Source organism: Haliotis cracherodii, unplaced genomic scaffold (genome assembly GCF_022045235.1).
Source record: "Haliotis cracherodii isolate W230 unplaced genomic scaffold, xgHalCrac1.p SCAF_7, whole genome shotgun sequence".
NCBI lineage: Eukaryota > Metazoa > Mollusca > Gastropoda > Lepetellida > Haliotidae > Haliotis > Haliotis cracherodii.
In genome coordinates, this window is record NW_027266330.1 from 21,727,465 (window position 1) to 21,749,194 (window position 21,730).

The 21,730-nt window shown below is 42.8% G+C and overlaps 2 protein-coding genes across 2 annotated transcripts; one reads left to right on the forward strand and one right to left on the reverse strand.

The window, feature by feature from the left end:
* Nucleotides 1-6,704: 6,704 nt before the first annotated feature.
* LOC139447406 (transmembrane protein 256 homolog) lies at nucleotides 6,705-19,281 on the reverse strand. Its single transcript, XM_071228738.1, has 4 exons — nucleotides 18,917-19,281; nucleotides 15,701-15,738; nucleotides 10,794-10,874; nucleotides 6,705-7,497 (listed from the first exon to the last, which is right to left on the reverse strand). Exons 1-4 carry the CDS (start codon nucleotides 19,107-19,109, stop codon nucleotides 7,354-7,356), a joined length of 456 nt encoding a protein of 151 aa, XP_071084839.1. The 5' UTR covers nucleotides 19,110-19,281; the 3' UTR covers nucleotides 6,705-7,353.
* Nucleotides 19,282-19,452: 171 nt separating this feature from the next.
* Nucleotides 19,453-20,567, forward strand: LOC139447405 (dnaJ homolog subfamily C member 17-like). The gene has a single exon (XM_071228737.1). It carries the CDS (start codon nucleotides 19,566-19,568, stop codon nucleotides 20,562-20,564), a length of 999 nt encoding a protein of 332 aa, XP_071084838.1. The 5' UTR covers nucleotides 19,453-19,565; the 3' UTR covers nucleotides 20,565-20,567.
* The last annotated feature ends 1,163 nt before the right edge of the window (nucleotides 20,568-21,730 follow it).

The window sequence follows — 21,730 nt, forward strand, 5'->3', positions numbered from 1 at the left end:
TTAAACTTTAACTGCTGGGTTTTTTTAAAAAAGGGTCTACTGGTGTTTTATTGACTGAAGATTAACCCCCTTGGCATTCTAGAGATTTTCAAATTTTAAATAAAAATTTAAGCAAATGCAAAATTTCCGGATTTCGAATTCTGCCTCGCACTGTTTTGTTGTTTTCACGGGTTTTTTTTAAATGCCTTTATATTTCTAATCCCTGTAATTGAGAAGTACAGCGGATTGGGAGGGAAGATCAGCCAAGGTGTGACTTTTTGTGTATACCCTTTACCGCATTAAAATGGCATTAAGATACTTCTTGGTTTGTTGTCAAGCCCGATACATCCTTCTGGGAAAAGAGGATGCGCACTTGAAATGCAAGCTCAAAAGTCGTGAAGTAATTTGCGTTTGTTAGCCAAAGATATTGTCAAATAATTGTTATTTTTGTTGAGAGAATGTCCCCAAAAGATTTGGTTACATGTGTTTTTATACGTTAAGATCGTTAGTAGCTAAGAGAGGAGTGCTCTCCTTGTTCATAAATGTGTATGACTACAGTGACGTTTGAGTTTGAGTATATATGTTGGAAATTGGACACATATTGAGTTTTCTCTGGAAAGAACATTTCAACAGCTTGACGAGGTCGGGTACAACTGCCGCACATTTCGCTCTCGTTGACCGTGCACTGGGACACCTCATCGCTCGACATGTACAGAGCTTCATTTGCATGATCTGCACGTGCACTGTTAGCTCCCCCGTGCAAACCAAACTAATTCATTGTGTACCGTAATTTGAAATGAACTCATTTCTGTATATGCGTTCAGGAAAGCCAAGGAGCCTTTAAAAGTTTTTTCAAGTCCGCGTGGCGCGTGTTGTACTTGTGCGCACGAGTTGCACGGTGTGAATGAAAACATCTGTTCACAATAAAAATATTATTCATCAAGGCGTGTGTCTGCCGAAACATTGATGAATTCTTGAACTTGTAGATCGCGCATTCTTTGAAGTAGCAGATAAGATCAGATTTGTTTTATCACATTGAACAAAAACAGATTTTGAAGTCAAGTAAACATTAAAATTGTTAAATAAATTATAAGGATATTCACAGAACTGGCAACTACCCTTTGCTCTGTTAACACTTGCGGGTTTTAGACATGGTCAACGCAGAAGTGACCCGTGAAGATCCGGGGTAGAATAGGTCTTCAGCAACCCATGCTTGCCGTAAAAGGCGACTATGCTTGTCGTAAAAGGCGACTAACGGGATCGGGTGGTCAGGCTCGCCGACTTGGTTGACCATCGTTCCCAATTGCGTGGATCGATGCTCATGATATTAATCACTGGATTGTTTGGTCCAGAATCGATTATTTACAGACCGCCGTCATATAGCTGGAATATTGCTGAGTGCGGCGTTAAACAACAAACAACGCAGAAGTATGGCTTAAATGTTTGGAAAAGGCCGAGTTGTTGAACTTCAAGAGAAAATCGAACCCTTAAGTCTGTGACACAAGCTGATCTTTACCGTGTGTATTTCTTAATCTCCCGATGACCCTTGCTGGAATATCGCTAAAAGCGGCGTAAATCCATACTCACTCACTCATCCCTGATGACCCCCATATGGGTACCACGTGTGAAGCCCGGTGTCCCCCTCCGTGATATTGCTGGAATACTGCAAAAAGCGGTTTCGAACCATACTCACTCACTCTCCTGATGAACAGCTTGGGTTAAAGGTTTATGTTCAAATAAAAGAAAATAACCTCCTCCTAGACACCAAGTTCAAGGTATTTATTACCTTTAGCTGTGCATGTGCTTCAAGGCATGCATTGTTTTCTGACCCGTGAAAATCCGGGGTAGAATAGGTCTTCAGCAACCCATACTTGACGTAAATGGCGACAATGCTTGACTTAAGAAGCGACTAACGGGATCGGGTGGTTAGGCTCGCTGACTTGGTTAATGCAGGTCATCGTATTTCAATTGCGTAGATCGATGCTCATGATGTTACTCACTGGATTGTCTGGTCCAGACTCGATTTTTTACAGACCGCCGTCATATAGCTGGTATATTGCTGGGTGCGGCGTTAAACAAACAAACAAACAAACAAACAAAAGCATTATTGTCCTTAAAACGGGGGAACCTAACAATGCTGTTTACACCGAAATCTACAGGCGAAATCTTTTTCAAGTATTTCTGAAATAAAAGTTTTTCAAATAACCATTCTAGACACACGTAGTATCTGAAATGGGCAGTGCCTTACATGATCGTATGTATGGAGCATGTTGCGTTATCATAATTACGCCGGGCCTGTGAAGATTCCGGGGTAGAATAGGTCTTCAGCAACCCATGCTTGCCGTAAAAGGTGACTATGCTTGTCGTAAAAGGCGACTAACGGGATCGGGTGGTCAGGCTCGCTGACTTGGTTGCTGCATGTCATCGATCCCGATTGCGATGATCGATGCTCATGATATCAATCACTGGATTGTCTGGTCCAGACTCGATTATTTACAGACCGCCGTCATATAGCTGGAATATTGCTGAGTGAGGCGTTAAACAACCAACCAACCAACCATAATTACGCCGACTTGAGTGCAAATGCACAGCTTAAAGGGGAAGTGTAAAATCACTTTCTTTCTTTTTCTAAACAAAACGCAATTTTAGTATTAGTTAGTATCTGTGTTTGAAAATATACACTCATTTTTTTCACAGTGAAAGTAGGAAGCTCACAATAGTGTGAAAATGCTATGCCGTTATGAGGACTTCGTTTTTCGAGCTTAACAGGCCTGAGTTATCCCCCTTAGATTATGACGTAATTGGTGCCAATTCAACTGGGTCCCTGTCTATTCTCAACGCAAAAGATATCGAGTACCAGTTTGCGGTAAAACAACATGGCCTACGACACACTCCGGCGCAGTGGTGACTCAGCATAACACTTTGCTGGCTGGAATCTGAGACGCTAGAATCATACACCTGTACCTACACCACGTGAAGCGGCTCTAACAAAGCATGATGACGTCATAATGTTTATCAATTGGCACCAATGACGTCATATTGCAAGGGGCATAAGCCATGGTGTTTTTGTTGTGGAAATAGAACACTTGGTAAATGTGAAAAATATGAATCGTTTTAATGCAAATATAAGTTAATTAATTGTGATATTTATATATTTTTGTCTATGACACTCCTAGGTTAACACTTTTAATGTGGAAAAAGTACAAGAAAAATAGGTTCATCCAAGTTTTCTAACAACTGTGACATACTGAATGAATCTGGCTGGAATGAGATCTTGCCTTCCTTTGTTTTTTAGACACAATATGTCTACTGGTTCAAGACACATTTTTTTCTCTGAAAATAGGAAACCAACAGGTTTTTGTTTTTTCACAACACATTTTTTTCGCGGTATCAAGACTGTCCTGGAAACATTTATTCTTGCTTGTAAATCTTGACGCAGGATTAAGTGTTTCCAGTATTTTCTTCAAAACGCGTATCCCAGCCCTCCAGAATTTCAAATGGGCGGTTCATATAACCAAATTACGCATTTAAGTACCTGCGCTTGTTGGTGATCTATTAGCGACGCTATTACCTACTTTGTGCTTTATTTCTGTGTCATTATATCTATCAGTGTCACTAGCAGATTGATACAACCTTCGATGACCGAGTAGGCTTATCACTGATTTCTCCATCAGAAAAAGAGGAATTCAATTCTTCTAATGTCGTATTGGACAATAAATTCTACATTATTCAGAAAATTTAGAATTCTTGTGTCAATGTTCACATAAAAAAAACAACTTCAAATTGAGAAATTATTATTACAATTTAAGAAATAGTTATGGATTATGTGTTGAACTCCCTGGGGAGTATCCGAGGGAGAAATGATCCACATTTCCCCATTATTGTCGTAAGAGGAAAGTAAAATGGTATTAGGTGGTTGAAATGGATCACCTGGTGTGCCATTGGGATTGATGTTGTGGTGTGTTCATGCTCTCAATCATTGGTTTGTCTGGTCCAGACGCGGTAATATTCAGCCTTTTGTAATAAAAGAATAGTAGACAACGTTAGTAGCTCTAGAATAACATTGATGATATGTGCACTGTTGTGTCTCACTAATATTGACCCAGATGGTCCGGTTTAGAATTGGATCTCCAGTAACTGGGGGTTGTGAGGTGAGGTGAGGTGAAATGGGGTTTAACGTCGCGTCCAAGATTATTGCACTTATATAGCGACGTGCATGCACGTGTGTGTGTGGCTGCTTGTTCTAGTCCGGACTGATGCCGATTTATAGTGCTAGCACACTGAGATACCATGCCGCAGTTTAACATAAATACCCCACTCAGACAAAGTATACTGACTCCGAGGCGACCAGTCCTTGTTTTAGCCCCTTGATGCCGAGCACCAGACAGGGTAACGACAAGTACCATCTTTTAACGTCTTTTGGTATAACGCGGCTGGTGATCGAACCCCGGACCTTCCGCTCTCCGGGCGGACGCTCTACCACTGGACCACGGAGGCGGTTGCTGAGGGTTGTGTGTTCTTATAGAGACACCAGAAGAGTGTCTTAAGGAAGATCTGATATATCAAATTATTACCTTGACGCTAATCTTCTGTCATTGATACTTTGGGCAAAATTACATTGCCATGACGCTTACAGATCTAGTTTGTAATCCTCATTACATCCTAATTATAAAACACAATCCAGTCTCATATTAACAAAGGCCAATACTTTTAAAACACCTCAGCTCACAATGTTATTGAAAGTAAGGATTTAGAGATGAACAGTACAACAAACCTTCCGTATCCTCCTACACTGCGCTACGTGGGGATTCCAGGGAAGAATTCTCGTCCCCAGCAACCTACGCTTGTCGCTTGTCGTAAGAGGCGACGAAATGGATGGGTGTTCAAGCTCGGTTACTTGGTTGATTGCGTGTCATCGTATTCCATCTGCTATTCCAATTCCTACATACCCTGTCACTGTCGCGGCCAGATCGACGGTACGCCAGTCTTGTATACAGTAATACGTTTATAACGCCCACGCTTATGACGAACTGACGGATACAACAAACTTATCTTTTTGGTCCCGGCTATTTGCTGTATATACGTTGCATATATGTTTATAACGACCTACGGTTATAACGATGTATAGATTGAACATACACCATTCTTATATACCCTCAGACAAAGGGATAGAGAGATAGTCGGTACACCATTTTTATATATCCTCCTACACAGTGATGGATCAATTGATGGTTCACCATTCTTATATATCCCCCTACACTGTGATGGATAGATGGACGGCACGTCATTCTTATATATCCTCCTACACCGTGGACAGATTGACGGTACACCATTCTTATATATCCTCTACACTGTGGATAGATTGTTGGTACACCATTCTTATATATCCCCTACACTGTGATGGATAGATGGATGGTACACCATTCTTATATATCCCCTACACTGTGATGGATAGATGGATGGTACACCATTCTTATATATCCCCTACACTGTGATGGATAGATGGATGGTACACCATTCTTATATACCCCCTACACTGTGATGGATAGATGGATGGTACACCATTCTTATATACCCCCTACACTGTGATGGATAGATGGATGGTACACCATTCTTATATATCCCCTACACTGTGATGGATAGATGGATGGTACACCATTCTTATATACCCCCTACACTGTGATGGATAGATGGATGGTACACCATTCTTATATATCCCCTACACTGTGATGGATAGATGGATGGTACACCATTCTTATATACCCCCTACACTGTGATGGATAGATGGATGGTACACCATTCTTATATATCCTCCTACACTGTGATGAATAGATGGATGGTACATCATTCTTATATATCCTCCTACACTGTGATGGATAGATGGACGGTACACCATTCTTATATATCCTCCTACACTGTGATGGATAGATGGATGGTACACCATTCTTATATATCCTCCTACACTGTGATGGATAGATGGACGGTACACCATTCTTATATATCCTCCTACACCGTGGATAGATTGACGGTACACCATTCTTATGTATCCTCCTACACTGTGGATAGATTGTTGGTACACCATTCTTATATATCCTCCTACACTGTGATTGATAGATTGACGGCACACCATTCTTATATATCCTCCTACACTGTGATGGATAGATGGACGGTACACCATTCTTATATATTCTCCTACACCGTGGACAGATTGACGGCACACCATTCTTATATATCCTCCTACACTGTGATGGATAGATGGACGGTTCAACATTCTTATGTATCCTCCTACACTGTGGATAGATTCTTGGTACACCATTCTTATATATCCTCCTACACTGTGATGGATAGATGGACGGTACACCATTCTTATTTATTCTCCTACACCGTGGACAGATTGATGGTACACCATTCTTATATATCCTCCTACACTGTGATGGATAGATTGATGGTACACCATTCTTATATACCCCCTACACTGTGATGGATAGATTGATGGCACACCATTCTTATATATCCCCTACAATGTGATGGATAGATGGACAGTACACCATTCTTATATATCCCCTACACTGTGATGGATAGATTAATGGCACACCATTCTTATATATCCTGCTACATAGTGCTAGACAGATTGACAATACACCATTCTTATATACCCCCTACACTGTGATGGAGAGATTGACACCATTACAACACACAAACAAAAGACCTATTTACTTTCTGTTTATTTCTTATCGAAATGACCTTTGATAACATACAAACTTTACAAGGACAACATCTCGCCATCCATTATTTACTCCCTCTTTCAGTTTCAGTTTTCATTAATCATTTATAAAACACTTTAGGTAATTCAATCTACGGGTACTGCAAACATCCTATTGAAAAGTTTCCCAGCATGGCAATACTATAATATGTGTCAAATGGACATGTACAGCCATGACATCAAAATGTCAATGTTAGCAAATAACAATCTATATATGCATCAATAAACAATTGCCTACAATAAAATGTCGCTTTCTTCAAACAAATTTGAATTCAGACTCTGAGAGTGACTATAATTAGATGAAATCCTTTTGGCACATCACTAACACATTACTGAATCCAACAAACAATGTCACAAATATAGTTACTCTTCACAATCTAAAAGCACTTTTTGCTGCAAGGCATAACGAAAATGACATTTTCTTCTGAACATTTCTTCTTTCTTAACAGTGGAGCTGTCACAGTTTCCCTTGCACTGTCAGGGTGGGTGTGTGTTGGATGTGTGTTAGATGTGTTTTGGATGTGAGTGTGGGGGTGTTTGGGGTGTTGGGGTTGCGAGTCTGTGTGGTGTGTGGGTCTGTGGGGCTGTGGGGGCATGCAGGCTGGGTTGGGCTACAATGTCATGGCCAGCCAGGCGCAGATGATCATCATGCCACCGTAAGGGGTGATGTACCGGACAGATGTGTTGCCACTCAAGGCATGGTAGTAGCAGCTCCCGGAGAACAGTAGTGTGCCCACCGTCATCAGTGAGCCCACCTGAAACATAGGATACATAATTAGTGTGGGGTTGTCATGACTAAACCTGAAACACTGGACCCACCAGACCACCTGCGAGCAATAGGGATCACCATCAGGGCAACGGAGGTGGTTTAATTTATCAGCACAGGTCTGCGGGCCATGGGGTCACCATCAGGGCAACGGAGGTGGTTTAACTTACCAACACAGGTCTGCGGGCCATGGGGTCACCATCAGGGCAACGGAGGTGGTTTAATTTATCAGCACAGGTCTGCGGGCCATGGGGTCACCATCAGAGCAACGGAGGTGGTTTAACTTACCAACACAGGTCTGCGGGCCATGGGGTCACCATCAGAGCAACGGAGGTGGTTTAACTTACCAACACAGGTCTGCGGGCCATGGGGTCACCATCAGAGCAACGGAGGTGGTTTAACTTACCAACACAGGTCTGCGGGCCATGGGGTCACCATCAGAGCAACGGAGGTGGTTTAACTTACCAACACAGGTCTGCGGGCCATGGGGTCACCATCAGAGCAACGGAGGTGGTTTAACTTACCAACACAGGTCTGCGGGCCATGGGGTTGCCCATCAGAGTAACGGAGGTGGTTTAACTTACCAACACAGGTCTGCGGGCCATGGGGTTGCCCATCAGAGTAACGGAGGTGGTTTAACTTACCAACACAGGTCTGCGGGCCATGGGGTCACCATCAGAGCAACGGAGGTGGTTTAACTTACCAACACAGGTCTGCGGGCCATGGGGTCACCATCAGAGCAACGGAGGTGGTTTAACTTACCAACACAGGTCTGCGGGCCATGGGGTCACCATCAGAGCAACGGAGGTGGTTTAACTTACCAACACAGGTCTGCGGGCCATGAGGTGCCCATCAGAGCATGGAGGTAGTTTAACTTACCAACAGAGGTCTGCGAGACATGGGGTGCCCATCAGAGCATGGAGGTGGTTTAACTTACCAACATAGGTCTGGGAGACATGGGGTGCCCATCAGAGCATGGAGGTGGTTAAACTTACCAACACAGGTCTGCGGGCCATGGGGTGCCCATCAGAGCATGGAGGTGGTTTAACTTACCAACACAGGTCTGCGGGCCATGGGGTCACCATCAGAGCAACGGAGGTGGTTTAACTTACCAACACAGGTCTGCGGGCCATGGGGTTGCCCATCAGAGTAACGGAGGTGGTTTAACTTACCAACACAGGTCTGCGGGCCATGGGGTCACCATCAGAGCAACGGAGGTGGTTTAACTTACCAACACAGGTCTGCGGGCCATGGGGTCACCATCAGAGCAACGGAGGTGGTTTAACTTACCAACACAGGTCTGCGGGCCATGAGGTGCCCATCAGAGCATGGAGGTGGTTTAACTTACCAACACAGGTCTGCGAGACATGGGGTGCCCATCAGAGCATGGAGGTGGTTTAACTTACCAACATAGGTCTGGGAGACATGGGGTGCCCATCAGAGCATGGAGGTGGTTAAACTTACCAACACAGGTCTGCGGGCCATGGGGTGCCCATCAGAGCATGGAGGTGGTTTAACTTACCAACACAGGTCTGCGGGCCATGGGGGTCACCATCAGAGCGACGGAGGTGGTTTAACTTACCAACACAGGTTTGCGGGCCATGGGGTGCCCATCAGAGCATGGAGGTGGTTTAACTTACCAACATAGGTCTGGGAGACATGGGGTGCCCATCAGAGCACGGAGGTGGTTTAACTTACCAACATAGGTCTGCGAGACATGGGGTGCCCATCAGAGCATGGAGGTGGTTTAACTTACCAACATAGGTCTGCGGGCCATGGGGTGCCCATCAGAGCATGGAGGTGGTTTAACTTACCAACACAGGTCTGCGAGACATGGGGTGCCCATCAGAGCATGGAGGTGGTTTAACTTACCAACATAGGTGTGCGGGCCATGGGGTCACCATCAGAGCGACGGAGGTGGTTTAACTTACCAACACAGCTCTGCGGGCCATGGGGTGCCCATCAGAGCATGGAGGTGGTATAACTTACCAACATAGGTCTGCGAGACATGGGGTGCCCATCAGAGCATGGAGGTGGTTTAACTTACCAATATAGGTCTGCGAGACATGGGGTGCCCATCAGAGCATGGAGGTGGTTTAACTTACCAACATAGGTCTGCGAGACATGGGGTGCCCATCAGAGCGACGGATGTGGTTTAACTTACCAACACAGGTCTGCGGGCCATGGGGTGCCCATCAGAGCAATGGAGGTGGTTTAACTTACCAACACAGCTCTGTGAGACATGGGGTTGCCAACCAAAGCAACGGAGGTGGTTTAACTTACCAACACAGCTCTGTGCGACATGGGGTGCCCATCAGAGCATGGAGGTGGTTTAACTTACCAACATAGGTCGGCGAGACATGGGGTGCCCATCAGAGCATGGAGGTGGTTTAACTTACCAACACAGGTCTGCGGGCCATGGGGTGCCCATCAGAGCATGGAGGTGGTTTAACTTACCAACACAGGTCTGCGGACCATGGGGGTCACCATCAGAGCGACGGAGGTGGTTTAACTTACCAACACAGGTCTGCGAGACATGGGGTGCCCATCAAAGCAACGGAGGCGGTGTAACTTACCAACACAGGTCTGCGAGACATGGGGTGCCCATCAAAGCAACGGAGGTGGTTTAACTTACCAACACAGGTCTGCGAGACATGGGGTGCCCATCAAAGCAACGGAGGCGGTGTAACTAAACAACACAGGTCTGCGAGACATGGGGTGCCCATCAAAGCAACGGAGGTGGTTTAACTTACCAACACAGGTCTGCGAGACATGGGGTGCCCATCAAAGCAACGGAGGTGGTTTAACTTACCAACACAGGTCTGCGAGACATGGGGTGCCCATCAAAGCAACAGAGGCGGTTTAACTTACCAACACAGGTCTGCGAGACATGGGGTGCCCATCAAAGCAACGGAGGCGGTGTAACTTACCAACACAGGTCTGCGGGCCATGGGGTCACCATCAGATCGACAGAGGCGGTTTAACTTACCAACACAGGTTTGCGGGCCATGGGGTCACCATCAAAGCAACGGAGGCGGTGTAACTTACCAACACAGGTTTGCGGGCCATGGGGTCACCATCAGAGCAACGGAGGCAGTGTAACTTACCAACACAGGTTTGCGGGCCATGGGGTCACCATCAGAGTGACGGAGGCGGTGTAACTTACCAACACAGGTTTGCGGGCCATGGGGTCACCATCAGAGCGACGGAGGTGGTTTCACTTACCAACACAGGTTTGCGAGCCATTGGGGTGCCCATCAGAGCGACGGAGGTGGTTTAACTTACCAACACAGGTCTGCAAGCCATTGGGGTGCCCATCAGAGCGACGGAGTGGACTAGATGAATCATGTAACCAGTTCTGAACGTCTGAAACAACAACATGGTGTCAAGCTGAATAACCTAAATCAGGACTAAAACATCACAACCAATATCCATCTTGTGTCTCATGACAGAAAATAGTCATTTGTTTACTGGCCAGTTTATCACCAACAATTATAGCAACGTTTGGGACAAAAATACAAGCTAAAGAAAAATTTAAGAACTTATTTATGAAATGAGACTGAGCCTTGAAATTCACTGGCTAGTCATTGATGTGATTGATCTTTGGAAGTCTGGCTAGTCATTGATGTGGTTGATATATGGAGGTCTGACTAGTCATTGATGTGATTGATATATGGAGGTCTGGCTAGTCATTGAAATGATTGATCTTTGGAGGTCTTGCTAGTCATTGATGTGATTGATCTCTGGAGGTCTACTGCTAGTCATTGATGTGATTGATCTCTGGAGGTCTGGCTTGTCATTGATGTGGTTGATATATGGAGGTCTGGCTAGTCATTGATGTGATTGATCTTTGGATGTCTGGCTTGTCAGTGATGTGGTTGATCTCTGGAGGTCTACTGCTAGTCATTGATGTGATTGATCTCTGGAGGTCTGGCTTGTCATTGATGAGGTTGATATATGGAGGTCTGGCTTGTCATTGATGTGATTGATCTTTGGAGGTCTGGCTTATCAGTGATGTGGTTGATATATGGAGGTCTGGCTAGTCATTGATGTGACTGATATATGGAAGTTTGGCTAGTCATTGATGTGATTGATCTCTGTAGGTCTACTGCTAGTCATTATGAGACTCATTAATCGAAGCAGTGTAAGAAAGTAATTGAATTTGTATATCTTTTGTATTTAATACATACAGTCTTGTCTCCAAACACATGCTCACCTGAGTGTACATTACAAAGTTCAGTTTACAAAAGTTGTCGTCAGTATTGACATTTAATTACTTCTAAAAAATACAGAGGAGGACTTTGATAAATATGAAACAAGTAATGCAACAAAAAAACGATTTTAGCAACTTATTGTTTTATTCGTTACTTCACCATGTTTACTTTACTGATTTTATAAACACTTTAACCTTATCATGGAGACAAACATTTAGCCGGAGTTTCAACAAATATACTACAACAGATTCTGAGGGGAAAAAAGAAAAATGCTTTTCTTGAAGCCTGACATTTTGAAGAAATTTGATGATTGAAAATCTAAAAATTAATGTATTGTGGCCTCATAGGCTTCCTCCGCATAGATTGTATCAGAAAAAAATATGAATATCATACGATTGATAATTCTTAAAAATAGTCCTCTCTTGCTGAAGTGATGTAGCCTTCACGTGAATAGACTAACAAGCCGGAAGGAGTTACCTCCCTTCATTTTATCAACTTACACAAATCCTGAACAATTTTAAGAATACTTTGAACAGATCCCTGATATCAAAATAGCCCCCAGAAAAAACAAGCTGGTCACATCTTCATATACAGAAAACCAGATCTCAGGCCAATCATTTTGTTATTAGATCTAAATTTCCATACTGATGGAAGTTGGTGTTTACTGATCCCCTAAGGTAGTGTTGGTTCCGATACTTGCTGTAAGTGACTAAATGGGTTCATGGGGTCACCAGCTGAGCACGTAGCTCGGAGAATAGAGGGAGGAGTGGGGGCAGGGCGGCCCAACAATGACTGAGAGATAGGAAACCCATGGTCCTAATTCCTTATAGTAGACATCTCCCCGAGGCAACGGCATCCACTAGTATTTTGATCAAAGTCTTGATTCCACCCTTGCCACATCAAGCCCACTTTCCCAATGATTGGACTATCGCATATATCAGAGAACGTTTCATAAAATCAACACCCACGACTGGTATACCTTCGTATGAAAGTGATTTACTGCTGCCTGTCTTTGTTGACACAAATATATCTTTTTCATCTCTTAAAACCCACAACATCTGCATATGTTTTTGTGTCAGGGATGAAATTGCGAATGTTTTCATTATCTGATCGACTAGGTCCTCGCCTTTGGTAGTAGCCATCTTTGTGAAGGTATAAGAGATAAGAACAGCGATCTGATTGGATATTGCATTTTCATTACGAGAGGCACACCTTGTGATCTACGCGAGGTGGCGCCAGGGTCGAGCCAAGACAAGTGGCCTTGATGTGGCAAGGGCAGAAACTAGGCTTTGATATAGGCTAGTGGACACGCTTGCCATGAGGAAAGGTGTAGTAGAGTGCCAATGATTAAACTCATGTTAGAGTCAAACAATGTTCCTGGTCCCCTATGGAAAATTGGAAATCATGTTTTTAAAAAACACCTTGTGGTGATGGATATTATAGGAAGCCAATCACAAATGTTCTTTCGCCAAAGTAATCTGGAGAAACATGTAAAGTGAATGAACGCTTTTAACAGTATTCCAGTTACATCATGTGGGAGGAGAGCCCGAAGTGATGTAGGTCTAGACTTCCACCATTTGGGTGAAACCCACTACCACGGGTATGGTGCTGACAAACCTAGAAACATAATCGGGGCGAACCGGGATTCAAACCCATGATCATAGGTTTCTAGCATGCCCAAGGGACGCAACTGCACAGCAACTTGAGGTGCCATAGACGACTGGGCCTCCCGTGCCCCAACACATGCAAAAAAACCACCCCATATGAACATGCTCAATGCACAGCATGATTCCTGGAACAAAGAAAGAAGAAAAAAATTCTGATGATTCAGAAATTGTTTTCGATCTCAGCGTAAAAGGAAGGGGCAAACGCTCTACATTACAGTCGGGTAGCCTAGTGGTTAAAGCGTTCGCTCGTCACGCCGAAGACCCGGGTTCGATTCCCGACATGGGTACAATGTGTGAAGCCCATTTGTGGTGTCCCCCCGCTGGAATATTGCTAAAAGCGGCGTAAAACCATACTCACTCTCACATCCTGGACCCACCTCTTAACATTTTGACATAAGTTTGCATTTCAAATGCAATCTCCCAGGAGGTAAGGTGAGGTGAAATGGTGTTATACGTCACGTCCAAGATTATTGCACTTATATAGCGACTTGCATGCATTATAGTGATAACCCACTGAGATACCATGCCGCAGTTTAACATGAACACCACACTCAGACACAGTTTACTGACTCTGAGCCGACCAGTCCTTGTTTTAGCCCCTTAATGCCGAGCACCAGGCAGGGTACCATCTTTTAATGTCTTTTGGAAGGACACGGCCGGGGATCGAACCCCGAACTTCCGCTCTTCGGGCGGACACTCTACCACTGAACTACGGAGACGGTCCAATATCCCAGGAATGCAGGATTCACCAAGTGAGTGAACGAGGTTTAGTTTTAATGCCGCTTTAAGCAGTAGTTCAGTTATGTCATGGCGTTGCATGATCTCAGTATTTCAGTGATGCCGATCTAAGTATTCACCACTTTCAAGAATTTATCAAGCCCTAGTCAGAGGCCGATATACGACCCCAATGTCTGCAGCCAGTGTCCAAATTGGAATCACAAACTTCCCAAATCATGTAGTTCCAATATTCCAGCAATATCAGGGCGGGGGACACCAGAAATGGGCTTCACACATTGTACCCATGTCGGGAATCGAACCCGGGTCTTCGGCGTGACGAGCGAAGGCTTTAACCACTAGGCTACCCAACCGCCCCGGACCAGTAAAGAGGACTGAAAGTTCTGACGTGCTCAGTTTTACACTAGTGCACTGAATGCAATTGAAGATACCTCCTAATTTGAGAAAATAAGAACAAAATCAAATTTTTAACAAATGTCCCAATTTGGAATCCTGGAAAAATTCTTGACTTTAGTGAAACCCATATGCACAGGTTTAGTGCCAACAGATCTCAAAACAATAGAAATTTACCAATTCGATTTGAACCCACAGGTATTTAGCAAGCCTTAGGGAAGTGGCCAGTTGTGAGGTCTTACAACACTGGGCTAACCCAACATTATATTTGAGGAAGCAAATCGTGTTGCCATGTTCGAAGTTTTGTTTGTTTGTTTGTTGTTTAACGCCGCACACTCAGCAATATTACAGCTATATGACGGCGGTCTGTAAATAATCCATTCCGGCCCAGACAATCCAGTGATTGACATCATGAGCATCAATCCACGCAATTAGGATTGATGGCATGCATCAACCAAGTCAGCGAGTCTGACCACCCGATCCTGTTAGTCGCCTCTTACGACAAGCATAGTCGCCTTTTATGGCAAGCATGGGTTGCTGAAGACCTATTCTACCCCAGATCTTCACGGGTCACATGTAACTGGGATATGATGACATGCTTCAACCACGTCATGGAGCCTGACCACCTGATCCTGTTAGTCGCCTCTTACGACAAGCATATGATTAGAAAATATGCAGACATATGTATGATGTGGTAAGATTTAGAAAAATTTCAAATGCAATGATAAATTGGATCAAAAACCTCCATGTTCATTTTTTTAGTAATTCTCACCATGGTTCAATAACTCTATTGATTACATACATTGTGGTAGACTAACATCTAGTCTCTGAAATGAACATGTGTTACAGAAAAAAACAGTTGTTAAATTATCTTAATAAAAATATAAAAATAAGGAGCCCAGAGACTCTCTTCATTTTCAGACACTGCAGTAATCTAGACTTGCCAAACATTATAGACTTGCAAGGGCTGTATCGGATATATTTGTGTCAGGGTCTGTATGACAGACTAACAATGTGGCACTGTGCAGAGTAATTCCCTCATACATAAACAATTAATACATAACTTAAAAATTAGAGGAACACTTTAAATTTGATTAAATTAATTTTAACACCCCTGTGCTCCATATGTAAGGAGTATATATTTCTTTGGTTGTAAAACTGGTTCACAAGCTATTTTACTTACCTCTTTTAATCTTTCGTCAGCATCACTGGGACGGAAAACTGAAACAAACAGAATACTCACTGAAATGATGTCCACAACATCATAACGGGAAAATTTCCCAAAGTGGAAAATGTCAAAATGACGAAATCACACAAATTCTATTGATTTTTCATCAGCAGAGTCACTGTTAATGTACTTCCTGATCCTCTCAAAATGACATCAATGTATTTGTTTCTACCACATTTTGCACTGACCCTGAAACCCCCGTTGTCAGTCATTTAATTTGGATGCTGTGTGCTCTGTTCAAAAGTCAATTTAGCCCTGTCAAATCTACATATCTCCACATAAAACAACAGTATGCATTTGCCATTCAACTCAATAATATGAAAAAATCTTTGGTGTTAGCAAAGATAATGAGTGAAGCGACATGGCCAATGTTATGATTGAATTGTTGTTTTAAAGAAAACCTGATAACAGCGTTTAAACAATGGTTAGCTTTATGCACTCATACAATGATTTTCACATCAAAATATTTTACGTGTGGCAGATGATTTATAAGCAAACATTATGTGGTCGCCCATAAACAAAATGTCTGTACAACTTAGTTCCAAACTGAGCATCGCTACTATGAAATAACACAGCTTGACGTGATGCAAAACATGATGTCACAGTCGGAGACAGTGCAGTGCACAATTTCAAGATGTTTTCTCTGATAACTTGAAACACACCCTCTTTGTTGATTTTTCTATGACATGTTCAGTCCACAATGTATTGCCACACTATCGTGTTACGATACAGAGATATAGTATCGTATCGTATCGTATCGTATGTATACAAGGCTCACGATACAATACTGTGATTTACAACCCTTATCGCGATACAAAGGATACATTACTTTAGAAGTTATATTGATGCATAAATATGCGAAAATAACAGAAACTATTCAACAACCAGCTTATGCAAATTCTCTAGTATTTCCCTTTTGGTTATAAATAGCATAACACAGCGCCCTTTAGCCTATATGTTTCTGCCCTTCAGTATGCCATCTTCCATCTCATCTAAAAAGAATTGATTCAGGGTTGTGAGTGGATAAGATTCTGGATAAAAATGGTATCGGACCCAAACCATCGGGATACGAATAGTATCGTGACCCGACCATATCGTTACACCCACACAACCCTTAAATATTGTAGTAGCCACTGCTCTTTGTAACAGACAATAATCCAGTATTTTTGAAAGTTGTGGCAGGATGGGGATCGTTCAGTTGCTGTTTGGGGGAACAGCACACAATAGTGTGGATCAGTGAAGCTCCAGGTATGGCTAGATTTCACCAACCCATGCTTGCAGTAAAAGGCGACTATGCTTGTCGTAAGAGGCGACTAACGGGATGGGTGGTCAGGCTCGCTGACTCGGTTGATGCATGTCATCACATCCCAATTGCGTGGATCGATTCTCATGATGTCAACCACTGTATTGTCTGGTCCAGACTCGATTATTTACAGACAGCCGTCATATAGCTGTAATATTGCTAAGTGCGACATTAAACAACAAACAAACAAACACAATAGTGTTTTGTGTGCAACTCAAACACAGTCTGACATTACTGCAGGGTCTTAACTCAACAGTGGAAATAGATAAAACTTCAAACAGATACTTTTCCTTGACACAAGGCAGAAGCTTGGACTGACATTACCAACAGTCTAAATGAAAACAGTTTATACAAAACAGGGTTAAAGTTTAGGGCAAATTTTGAATTCAATATTAGTTCACTAATGATCAAACTTTTCATCCCCTTTTGGAATTGTGGTTAGAAAAGTTCCAGGCAACCAGATAGATCACATGATCAGAATCAGTGGCTTGTGTTATTGCAACTCCATACACCAGCATCATGGATCACTACTTTTGAAATCAATTACTTGAATGTCTAGTCCAGATATTTACAGGACGCTGTCATATACTGTAAATATTGAAATTAATATGTCTCATAATAAATATGACTGCTGACCCCTAGCAACAAATGTGACTCAATATCAATGAGACTCCCCCCGCCCCATCCCCAGTGGAATGATACATATCCTTACCTTAATCCAGCCTTACCTTAATCCAACCACTCACATTTTTTGCATTTAAATCATTCTTGTGTAGCAGGGCGTGGAGTCATCCCACAGACGACATCCTACCTTGTCAGCTTGCTGACGGGGTTAACCTCTTTGGTCATGTGGACAAGGTGTCCGACCTCTGATCAGAAGGTCCATGGTTCGAATCCCATCACGGGACTCGGAAATTTTATGGCCACTACATTGGCGCCCAACGTGGGGATGAGCACGTTCATATTAAATTTGAGCAAAATAAGCCTCAGTACCCTACTATGCGGCCCGGGACGTGCCTTCTGTTGACAGGGGAGTATGTAGCAGGGCGTGGAGTCGTTCCACAGATGACATCCTTACCTTGTCAGCTTGCTGACGGGGTTAACCTCTTTGGTCATGTGGACAAGGCGTCCAACCTCGGATTAGAAGGTACGTGGTTCGAATCCCATCACGGGACTCGGAAATTTTATGGCCGCTACACTTGCATTAATTTCAAGATTTACAGTAGCTGGAAATTTGTTAAGTGTGTGTGACAACAAAACAAACAAAATATCTGTGGTATAAATTTCTCGGCAGTAGCATCAAGAACAGTAGCATCAAGAGCATCATGAACTGAGTGAATCAGTGAGTGAGTGAGTGAGTATGGTTTTACGCCGCTTCTAGCAATATTCCAGCAATATCACGCCGGGGACGCCAGAATTGGGCTTCACATGTTGTACCCATGTTGGGAATCGCACCTGGGTCTTCAGCGTGGGGTGAATCAGTGAATGGTACATTACACACTGCACCACTTGGGCTGGGCTATGTAACTCCAGTACTCAGGTCGGGTAGGACCTGGTGTTCGCATTTCTTTCTGACTTTGCAAACATTCTTTTGACTTTTATATGTTTGAAACAGATAAAGCTTCATGTCAACTTCAGTGCATGACCAGATCGTTTATATCTAAATACATGTATTGTAGTTCCAGCATCTACGAGAGGTAATACGGTATATTGCATGGTGACGTAATTATGACGTCATGCACGCGTGTTACGTCACAAAGACTCAATGCAATCGTGCCTGCACTTAGTTTCAGTTATCAAAGATTTTAAATTAATTTTATAACGCTATCATATGCACAACGTTGATGATAAGAAGTAAAAATTCCCACCGTGAGCCCCGTAAGCGCCCATTGCAACGGCAATTGCGCCTGACAAGCCGGCGAGGCGATAAAATGCGTTGGGTCGAGCCATTTCAATCTCTCGGACTATCACTTTCTCGACCTCCTTAGATGATGGCAATCCGGGAATATAACTGTAAACTGTCGAAAGCAGGCCTTGAGTGACTTTGAGAACTTCAGCCATGCTCTACTCGAGCAGAACACAAAGTCCACACGATTTCAGTCGAGATAATATTCCACTCGTGGACAACTTTGTGGCCAGGAATGGGTGTAAGGGAGATAACTCTAAATTTTTCTCAAACATTTGCCATGACAAGTACTGAAAAAAAATCAGTTTGCTTTTTTTAATTTCGAAAACAAACCCTAAGATCGTTGATATAAAACACTTAAGGCTTGTTTTTCGGTCTCCGTTTTTGTTAAATGTATTACTCGGACCAAACTATCAGAAATTTACTAACACGAGTTCTCGGATGAAATAATTATCTCCCTTTGGACGCTCTTCGGTATGTGAAACAAGTGAACTGAAAGCTTCCGGAACAGAAACGTTCATGTGTATTGCGACGTATGTGTAACTAATCTGTGGTAATAACGAACTCGCAGGTACAGTAGTGTATTTTATGAACTGATAGGAAGAACAAACATGGCGCTTGATTTGAACAAAACAGATCTATATCGTTTGCTCGGAGTTGGAGAAGATGCCACCGAAAAGGAAATGGTGAAAGCTTACAGAAAGACAGCCTTGAAATGCCATCCTGATAAAAACCCGGACAATCCAGACGCGGCCAATGAGTTTCAGAGACTTTCTAAAGCACTCGAGATCCTCTGTGATGTTGCGGCAAGAGCTGCCTATGATAAGACGAGAAAAGCCAAGAAAGCGGCCGAGGAACGACACAAAGTTCTTGACAGCAAGAGAAAAAAGTTCAAAGAAGATTTGGAAGCGAGAGAACGAGCGTTTCAAGACCAGAAATCAGATGATTTTCGGGCGCAGAGAAATTTAGAAGCAGAAATAGAACGATTAAGAAAACAGGGCTCTTCGCTTCTTGAACAAGAGCAAGAATATTTGAAGGAACAGTTAAAAAAGGATAGAGAAGAAGCGATAAAGAATATACCGAAGAACAAGAACAAGGAGGAAGAGCCACCAGCTGTTTCACCCAAACTAAAAGTTACATGGACAGCAGAGAAGACTGATAACAGCAATGGTGGATATTCACATGGAATGTTGCGTGCTATGTTAGGAAAATATGGAGAAGTGAGTGCTCTTGTTATTTCAGGGAACAAGAAAGGACGTGCTATAGTTGAGTATAAATCTCCCAGATCGGCAGATATGGCTTTTAGGAATGAATGTGGTTTGCGAGAGAATCCATTAACTCTGAAATGGTTATCTGGTAAACCAGAAACACCGACTTACGAGACTGTGAATCAGACATACAGTGATGCAAACCCTCAAATTCCTTCATTTCCCACAGAAAGTGATAGTGTTTCTTTCACAACGGTTCCTGAAAAAAACATGCAAGCAAGTTGTATACCCAAGACAAGCCATGAGAGAGATTTTGAAAGCTTAGTTTTAATGAAGATGCGCCAAGCAGAGGAGAGAAAGAGACTTATTGAACAGATGCAAAGAGAAGACGAAGAATCATGATATGTTAAACATGTTAAAAAGACATTGATTCATTGTGAAAAAATTATGATACTGAGAGTAGTGAAGAAAATGCAACAAGTGCAAGAACATGTTTACAAGGTAAACAGGGAGAAAATTAGAGTTGTGTAGATTTGATCATATTGATCCCACATGTTCATGGTATACATGATATAAGCGTTCCAAGCAGTACTGATGGTAATCCTCCAGAATGCGGGTTTTGGTATTTTAAGGTGTCCACACTAATGAGGTTCACTGGACATGATATCTGCTGGACATGGTCTCGGGTATTTTTTGGTATTTTTTTAACCTGGGTGAATAATTCCATCAACATAATACTGTCAAGTCTCGTTAATCCGACACTTGTTAATCCAACAATAGCCTCTATCCGACACAAATGATGGGAACCGACTAAATCAGTGCTGTTTTGACCCGTTAATCCAACAATCTTGCACTTGGACTCCGACACACCTAATTTGCAATGAACTGCTTAAATCACTCTTTAATCAGTCTTGTTAATCCGACAGTGATCAGCGTACTCCGTGGTCATCTGCCAGCCCCGTGTTTTGATGCGAGACGAGTCAGCGAATAGCTGCATATTTCAAGGGCTGCAGAGATAAACTTGCTGAACAATAAACAATTACTGCTTTAAGTAAACAAAACAGAATTTGAATCGTAATGTATCATATAGTTGTCCAATTTTCAATCACGAATGTTGATACTACCTAATTTCGTTTATCCAACATACTCGTTAATCCGGTATAATCATGTGCATTATGTGCAACTGACAATCTCAGATTAACGGGACTTAACTGTACATTACTAAACATCAAGGAGTTTTACATGGCAAATGAAGTTAGATATTGAATTCGGATTTCCCTGCAGTTTTTACATGTTCATGTTATCACCTTAAGAATAAGTTTTAGATGTCTTTCTGTCAGACTGTAAAATGTTTCATAATGTTTCAAATTTGGCTATGAACAGTGAACATGGTGAATAAATCTATTTAAAGGTTGACACATGCTTGCATACTTTGTATTTGGTGTAAATTGATTTGTGATTGAAAACCACATCACACCTATACTGTGTTAACTTGGTGACCACTGTAACTGGATGGTCAAGTGGAAAGAGGATATACCCGGAGAGCGGAAGGTCTGTGGATCAATCCC

Bases quoted from the DNA above. Each gene is read 5' to 3' on its own strand.
- LOC139447406 (XM_071228738.1), bottom strand. From the start codon at position 19,109: ATGGCTGAAGTTCTCAAAGTCACTCAAGGCCTGCTTTCGACAGTTTAC. The intron at 15,739-18,916 runs GTGGGAATTTTT...TGTTTGTTTCAG, and splicing joins GGGCGCTTACGGGGCTCACG to TTTTCCGTCCCAGTGATGCT. The intron at 10,875-15,700 runs GTAAGTAAAATA...TTGTTGTTTCAG, and splicing joins CTGACGAAAGATTAAAAGAG to ACGTTCAGAACTGGTTACAT.
- LOC139447405 (XM_071228737.1), top strand. From the start codon at position 19,566: ATGGCGCTTGATTTGAACAAAACAGATCTATATCGTTTGCTCGGAGTT.